The sequence below is a fragment of the Musca vetustissima genome, unplaced genomic scaffold (genome assembly GCF_032173495.1).
Source record: "Musca vetustissima isolate MV318-11 ecotype Yass unplaced genomic scaffold, APGP_CSIRO_Mvet_v1 utg33680, whole genome shotgun sequence".
Classification (NCBI taxonomy): Eukaryota; Metazoa; Arthropoda; class Insecta; order Diptera; family Muscidae; genus Musca; species Musca vetustissima.
Window position 1 is genome coordinate 24875 of NW_026881077.1, and position 8921 is coordinate 33795.

An 8921-nucleotide genomic window follows, 5' to 3' on the forward strand; every position below is an offset into this window, starting at 1 on the left:
CGTCCGATTTGATGTAAATGATCTACCAAAGTCGCTAAATATCTTTCGATTGGCACGAATTTTGGCATGACGTACTGAATTGAGTCTAGAATGATGTCTGCCAAGTTTCGTGAAAATAGGTCAAGATTTAGATATAGCTCCCATATATAGTTTCGTCCGATTTCATGTAAATGGTGCACCAAAGTCCCTATATATCCTTCGATTTGCACGAAATGCATTGCACGGAATGATGTCTGCCAAGTTTCGTGAAAATCGGTTTGTTTGAAATCGCTCAATATTTGGATAGAGCTTCCATATATATTTTCGCCCGATTTCAAGTAAATTGGGCATCAAACTCCTCATGTTAGTCAGATTGACATCAAATTTTGCACAACTTACAAAATTGAGCATAGAATTACCTAGTTGCGTTTTCTAGAAGTGCAGACATAGCCCAACGGATGACCTATTTATATTTGTTTGAAGTCGATTGACATACTTTATGGATAGATCTAGGTAGATTCACATTTAGATAAATATCACATTTTTATTTTGTTTCATCCAATTTTATGTTATAGTCCTGTTTAATATACCCATAGTGGTGAAGGGTATCATATAGTCGGCCCCGTCCGACTTTACTACTTTCCTTACTGGTTTTTAAAATATTTTTGTAGAGTCTATCGTAAGGCGTAATTTTATTAATAATATTTTTTAGTATCTATCCTAAGGCGTGGATTTTTTTTAAATATTTCCTTATCGATTTTAGGAATTTCGAATGTCCATCTCATAATGGAGGGTATAAACATTTCGGTTCGGCCAACATAACGAAGTTTTTACTTTTTTATCTTATTTTTTAATTTCTGTACTTAAATGAAGGCTAATTACATTTCATATTTCAAAATTATATATAAACGAAGTTGCTGCAGCATTTTCAACATAATGCCAAATAATTGTAAAGTTAGAGATATAGCAAACAACAACAAAAATAATAATGAATGGAATTTGCATAATCTTAATATAAAAATAGTTTATCCTCCAATGTTTTTAATAACCGCGTTACTTTTTTGCAATTGCAATTTACATTCACTTTTTGTTTCTGCTCCTCCATGCCGGCTCTTCCGTGGGGATCTTAATTTGTAATTTAGTTTGTAAGACAGTTTACTTTATTATAATGGTGAACGTATTTTTTCCAAAACAATGCAGAAATTTATAGATAATAATAATATAATTTTTCTTACAAATTGCCATGAGAAACAAAGTGTTGATGATTTAGATTCCAAAAAATGTTTTAAAAGATTTAAATGTTCGACTTTCTCATCATTTTTTTTTTTTTTTTTGGAAAAATGAAGGACCACAGCATGACGAGTAAACTTAAAATGATGGAGTTGTTTGTTTATTTTTAATTATTTTTCGTCATTTTTGGTACTTTTTGTTTTTAATGGTGATAAGAAATCTGTTTTTTTTTTCTTTTAAATGAATCTCATTGTCATAATTTTTTTATAACACCCATTTGAAATAATTTTATTTTTTGTGTGTGATTTTTTTCTTCATCTTCTTTAATTTTTTAAACATGATGACAGATAATCTCTTGTGTTGATGGGTCGTCTATTATCAGTTGATAATTTTTGTGTGTGTGTTTCCATTTAGTATAATGGCTATATTAAAAAGAAATAATTTTTGTTTATATTATGAAAATTATTTTTAATAACTTCTTATAAACAACGCGATGCAATGTAACAAGTGTCAGACGTAATGTTTTACAAATCATTTTTTAAAGTTTACATAACAAAGTTTCAGACTTAATGTTTTACAAATCATTTTTTAAAGTTTACATAACCTCTAACTATGACATTAATGTTTCATATTCATTACGTGGTGAGGGGTAACCTCTCCCAAAATTTGATTTGAAAAATATATTGTTTTTCAATACGAATATTTTACTATTCAAGAATATATCCTTAAAATATGCATTTGCAGCTTTCGAAATATTTCAAGCTACAGTCATATTTCTATTATTCGAACTACCATTATTCAGAAAAAAATAATGGGGAATTCGAGATATTGAATTAATGAATTCGAAATTTTTTCTTCAATTTATAGAAGTCCGACTGTATAGCCAATTTACTGTGGGTATACAGTAGAACAGTCGAGAAGCTACATTCCTATAAATTTGCCAAAAAAAAAAACTGTTCACAGATAATATTTGATAAGCAAGTTTTTTGGGCATCGGTGTGCAAAACTTCTCGGAAATATTTACCCAGGTATTCCCCTTTTTTTCTATTTGTATATAACACTTTTCTATTTTGTATATTCATGTGGAGATGTTGCCGATATGTTTCGCATCAAATGTAGCGGGGGGAATTTATTTTTCATAAAATTTCTGACAGTACAGATTAAATGAAACATAATTTTTTTCTTTTAAGAAGATTTCGTACCTTTCTTTATATACAAATTTCTGAAAATCTCAATTTTTTTATAAAAAGTTTACGGGGACATTCTTGTTGAGATGTTGCCGATATGTTTCGCATCAAGTATTGCTAAGGGAATTTATATTTCATAACAACATTTCTGACAGCCTACGCTTGTACAGATAAAATGCTTTTAATAATTTGAAATATAATTTTTTTTATAAGAAGATTTCATACCTTTCTTTATATAAAAATTCCTGAGTTTCTCAATTTTTTATAAAAAGTTTACGGGGATATTCCTATTGAAATGTTGCGGATATGTTTCGCATCAAATGTTGCTAAGGGAATTTATATTTCATAACAAAATTTCTGACAGACTACGATTTTACATATAAAATACACAGATATTTTCAAATATAATATTTTTCTTATAAGAAGATTTCGTTCTTTTTTTTCTAAAAATCCTGAGATTCTCAATTTTTTATAAAAAGTTTACGGGGATATTCTTATTGAGATGTTGCCGATATGTTTGGCAGCAAATGTTGCTGACAGATGTCTTCTACAGATAAAAAGTTTTTAATATTTTTAAATATAACATTTTTCTTTCTAAGAAGACTTCGAACTTTTTTTATATAAAAACTCCTGAGATTCTCAATTTTTTATAAAAAATTGCAAACATGAAATGTTGCGAATATGTTTCGCAGCCAATGTTGCCGAGTGGCTCCACTTCTCATAGAGAAATTGCTCCCTTTCTTATTGATAATGTTGCTGTATTAAGTCCTATATATTTTTTTAAATAAGAAAATATGACTAGAGGCTATTCACCAAATAGACACATCTTTTATATGATTCTATTCATATCGGAAGTTCTTGAAAGAAAAAGATTATAAAGGACTTCTTTTTATAAAAAATTTGCTGAGATATTTTCTTTTTTCTTTCTTTTCTTATAAACATTTTGCTAAGGATCTAGCTTTTGTTTATGAAAATAGTTGCAAGACTATTTTCCAATTGGAAATGTTATCGAAGAGCATGTTATTGTGTGGCTCGCTTTTAAATCGAAAGCTACACTCATACGTTTCTTAGAGAAGATTTGATTGACTATACTTTTCTCATAGAAAAGTTGCTGAGAGTCTGCTATTCTTATAAACATATTGCTGAGAGACTTATGTCGGCATAAAATGTTGCTGAAAAGTAAATGTTGCAATTGAAGAGTTGCAGAGTGGTTAATAGTTGATGAGAGAATTATTGAGAAAATTGCTGAGAAAATATGTGAAGAAGCTATTTGTTTCTCGAAATATGAGTCGATGAAATGTTGCTAAAAAAACAAATTCTGAGGTGTTACTTCTCTTTAAAAAATATTGCTAAGGTTCTACCTTTCATACAGGATAGTTGTCGAAGGGTTCCTTTGCTTATGGAGTAGTCATTGAGAAGCAATTTATTGGCTGGTTGACTCAAAATCAACTTCTAAATCGATAATTACACTCTTACGTTTTTTAGAGAAGACTTGATTGAGAATACTTTTCTTAGAGAACCTTTGCTGAGAGGCTACTCTTCTTATAAACATGTTGCTATGATGCTACTGCCCACATGATGAAGGTATTTGGTTCTCGAAAAATTCTATGAGGTCCAGGTTTATTTGAAATGATGTTGAAAAACAAAAATGAGTTATTACATTTTTAAAAACATTTGTAACAATTTTGAAAGGCTACTTTCCCTAGGGAATCTTCATTGACAAGAGCTCTATTGGGACGCTCGCTTTTAAATCGAAAGCCACATTTCTTAGAGAAGACTTGTTAGATGATACTTTCCTAGAGAAACATTGCCAAAAGGCTTCTTAAAAACATGTTGCTGAGATGCTATTGTCAACATAGAAATGTTGATGAGAGACTTGCTGAGAAGTTATGTGAAGAATATATTTGGTCCTCGAGATAATTGATGAAAGGTTTCTTTAAAAACAAATTTAAAGGAAAGATGCGAAGAAATGTGTTGTGAATCATTACTAATTAGTATCACAGGCTTCAATGGAGAGGCACATACGAGAATTTCAGACATCAGGATCTAAATTTGACTTCAGGCTTGGCATGTTAAGTTAGACGTCGTCAAGTTTGACTCTGATATTCTTTTATATATTGACATTTCATACAAAGCCAACTTAAGAGGTCAGGACTGAATCCTCGTATGTGTTTCCCCCTTAAAATACTTTAAATAATCTCCAAGAATTCCATATCGTTTTCCCACACCCTATTTAATAATCTATGTCTTCGAACAAATTCCCCAAATCTACTACAAAATCCAATATTAACTGACTCCTTGTCAAATAACTATCATTTTTATAAATATCAGTTATACACAACATTCATTTATATTTTGAAAACAATTTTATTCTTTATTTCCAGTTAACAGTTATAATACCACAACGCCTACCGAAACACCAGATCCATCGTTCAGCGCACAGCTGGCACCCTGCCCGATTTGTTCGCGAACATTTAACCCCGTAACGCTACGGAAACATGTTGGCATTTGTGAAAAAATGGCCACCAAAAGGCGTAACATTTTCGATTCATCACGGCAGCGTCGAGAGGGTACCGAATTGGCCACATATCCATTACCAAAGAATTTTGGTTTACCCGAAAAGACTTCGTCGAGTACGACAACATTGACAAGGACGAAAAGTGAAAGGGGTCAGTCGCCAAATCCATTGCAACAGGTAAAGGGAAACAATCAAATTAAAATTTAATGGAAAAATAATATTCTGTATCTCTCTTCCAGGTCGCCTCTCCCATAATGCAGCGCAAAAAGCCCACAGAAGAATTTGTACGCTCCACCGCCCGTGCCTCAATGCGTAAGCTATCCACCTCTTCGGCCACCGATGGCATGACAACATCCAGCAATTTTAGTCGTGATCGTTTACGTTCCTCAGAACGATCACTGACACGTCGTGGTCCCATCCAGACATCGGTACCCTCTGAACAATGTCCCCACTGTGATCGTTGTTTTGGCCTAAAAGCTTATGATCGTCATGTGGAATGGTGCAAAGAAAAGGCTCTCCAGGATTCCATTAAGAAACAAGCCTCAAGTAAATCAGAAGAGAATGCTGCAAAAGCACGCCTGGAGGCGAGAACGAAATATAAAGCACCGTGTTTGAAGTAAGTATAAAGAAGGATATTTTAGGGATTGAAAGATATGAAAAAGAGATTAAGAGAAAGCTTCGCCACTACTCTTAGCATGTTTGGTATTGAAAATGGGATATATCGGTGCACGTTTTGGCATAGCCCCAGCATTACGACTCCACCAAATATTCGGATTTTTTCAAGCGAACTAACTGTTGGGTAGTAAATCGTTCTACCAAAAATTGACAATATTGGTCCGCTATCTAGGGTAGCCCTCATTACACCCTTCCTTTCAAATATCGATATTTTAGGGAGTTCTGACATATTCTCCACCCAAAATGACTGCAATTAAGTATTTTGGATTCTCATTGGCTAGAATATTTGCTTTTCGACAATTGTCAATATTGACCCAAGTTTCAGGGTAGACTTTTTAAACGGTACTCCAAAAAATCTGCATATAGGGAAAGTTTTTCAACGAAGTTGTCTGTAATTTGGTATTTTGGGTTGTCATTGGGTAGTAAATAACACTACTAAAAATTGTCAATATTGGTCCTCTATTTAGGACAGACCCCATTATGCCGGTTCCTCAAAAATTTCGATATTTAAAGGAGTTCGGACTTGTTTACCATCCAAATTGGCTAAAATTTAGTATTTTGGGTTATCATTGACTAGAATATGTCCCTACCAAAATTGTCAATATTGACCCATGTTTCAGGGAAGTCTACATTACCGTTACCCCTAAATGTTTTTGGAAAGTTTTTCAACCTAATTGACTTTAATTCGGTATTTTGGGTTGTCATTTTGTAACAAATCGTCGTACTAAAAAATGTCAATATTGAACCACTTTTTAGGGTAGTCCCCATTATACTGGTACTCAATATCGGTATTTTAGGGAGTTTGGCATGTTTCCCATTCAAATTTGCTGTAATGTAGTATTTTGTATTCTCATTGGCTAGAAAATACCCCTACCAAAAAGTATCAATTACCATATAACAGTACCTCATATTATTCGGTATTTTGGCGATTTGGGGCAGGGTTTTAAATCGAAATAACTCTAATTTTAAGTTTTTCAACCGAATCGTCCCTAATTTTATATTTCTATTTGGCTGTAAAATGTTCCCACCAAAATTATCTATATCGGTCTACGTTTTGGTATAGGTCCATATAACCGCATCCCCCCAATTTTCGATATTTTGAGGATTTCATACATGTTTTTTAACTCAGTTTGTTCTAATTTGATATGTTGAGTTCTCATTAGGTGGACAATCTTCTTACCAAAAATTATAAAGATCGGCTGATATTTGGGAGTGGCGCCCAATTATGGTCCAATCTTTTCTAACCGAAGGAAAGTGGCTTTTCGACGTCTTTATCCGTTAAGGCAACTTCGTTGTAAAATATTTTCAACGGGAATGTGGGCAAGTTGTTCAACCGAACGTACCTAATTTGATATTTCTATTTGGTTGTAAAATGTTCCCACCAAAAAGTATCAATATCGGTCAACGTTTTGGTATAGACACCATATAACCGTAACCGCCAATTTTCGATATTTTGAGATTATCGGACATGATTTACAATCTAGTTGTCCCTAAATTGATATTTTGAGTTCTTATCGGGTGGACAATATTCGTACCAAATATTATAAAGATCGGCTTATATTTGGGAATTAAGGTCTAATCTTTTCCAACCGAAGTGACTATATTTTAGCGTTGCGAAGTGGCTGTAATTTTGCATTTTGGCGCCTTAGCGGATAAACAGCTTATTTAGAAAATATTTCCAACATAAATTCATGATTCTACATAGCCCCCTATAAAAGGATATTGACCCATTTTTCAGGGTAGACCTCATATAACGCTACCCCTTATTATTCGGTATTTTGGGCAAGTTTTTTAACAGAATCGTCCCTAATTTGATATTATTGGTTCTATTTGGCTGTAAAATGTTCCCACCAAAAATGATCAATGTCGGCCCCGCCAATTTTGGCCCTAAATTGATATTTTGAGTTCTCATTGGCTGGATAATTTCTTACCAGTTATAAAGAATGGGCAATATTTGGAAATGGCGCCCAAATGAAGATTTTTCCAACCAAAGTGACTATATTTTAGCAAGTGGCTGTAATTGACTGATAATAGCCCCCTATACAAAAGTTATTGATCCATATTTCAGGGTAGCTCCCCCATATAAGCCCCCTCATTATTCCGTATTATTGGCAAGTTTTACAACCGAATTGCCCCAATTTGTTATTTTGGGTTATAGTTGGATGTCAAAATTGTCTGCCAAAAATTATCAATATTGCTCCCCGTTTTGGTATAGCCTCATACATATAAAATAGTACTCGTCATTTTTAGATACTACTAAAAATGATAAAGATCGAATCGGTCGGTATTTAGGTATGGCGCCCAAATTAAGATTCAACCTTTTCCATGCGAAGTGACTATATTTTAACATTATGAAGTGGCTGTAATTTGGCGTTCAGTCAATAATGACCGAAGTTTCAGAGAGACTCACATTATTCGAATTTTTGGCGATGTTAGGGTACGTTTTAAACCAAAATAAGTCAAATTTGATATTTTGGGTTGTCATACCAACAAGTATAAACATCGGTCCATGTTTGGGTATTAAAGTTCAATATTTTCTAACCGAGGTGACAATGTGGCTGTAATTTCTTTCTACCAAAAATTACAAAGATCGGTCGCCATTTGGGTATGGCGCCCAAATTAAAATTCAAATAAAATTACATCCAAAGTGACTATTTAGCATTACGTAGAATCTGCCATTTTGGCATTCTGGGACTTATTTACAAAATATTTTCAATATAACTCCACTTTTCTACATAGCCCCTTATCCAAAGGTCCCACCTCATTTTCGGTATGTTCAAGGTTCTAGTACAGGTTTTCCAAACTGAGTAGCTGTAGTTTGGTATTTCTTTGTTCTCGCAATTGGTTTATCTCATCAAAATTCCATGACATAGACTTCACATAAAACTTCTGATTGATTTTGAGTATTTTGTAAAGTTTGACCTTAAAGGGCCCCATACACTATACATCATGCCGTACAGCATTTATCATAGTATGTGTTATTTTTTGAAAGTTTATTTATGTATGTGTGACACACACAATGCATGAAGAAAATCAAAATAGTTTTGATTTTGAAAATGAAACCCTTTCAATCTGGTGAATTTTGTTCATTTTCAAAGTTGACAGTAAATAAATTTGAGTATAAAAATAATAAAATTGTGACGAAATAAAAAAGAACTGAATTTACGATTCAAAATGTGATTTTTTGGACAAAAATCGATTTTTTGGAATAGTGATTGAAGAGTTTGCCATACACTAGTCAATCTCACATATACAAAAAGGGGTTCATCGGCATGACGGCATGATGTATAGTGTATGGGGCCCTTAAAAACCTTATTATATTATATTATAGT

The 8921-nt window shown here is 33.0% G+C and overlaps 1 protein-coding gene across 1 annotated transcript; it reads left to right on the top strand.

The window, feature by feature from the left end:
• Nucleotides 1-4771: 4771 nt before the first annotated feature.
• LOC133327150 (zinc finger C2HC domain-containing protein 1A-like) lies at nt 4772-5530 on the top strand (the record flags this gene model as incomplete). Its single annotated transcript, XM_061535716.1, has 2 exons — nt 4772-5091; nt 5154-5530. Coding segments are annotated over exons 1-2 (554 nt in total), but the record flags the coding sequence as incomplete, so codon positions are not given.
• Nucleotides 5531-8921: the final 3391 nt, after the last annotated feature.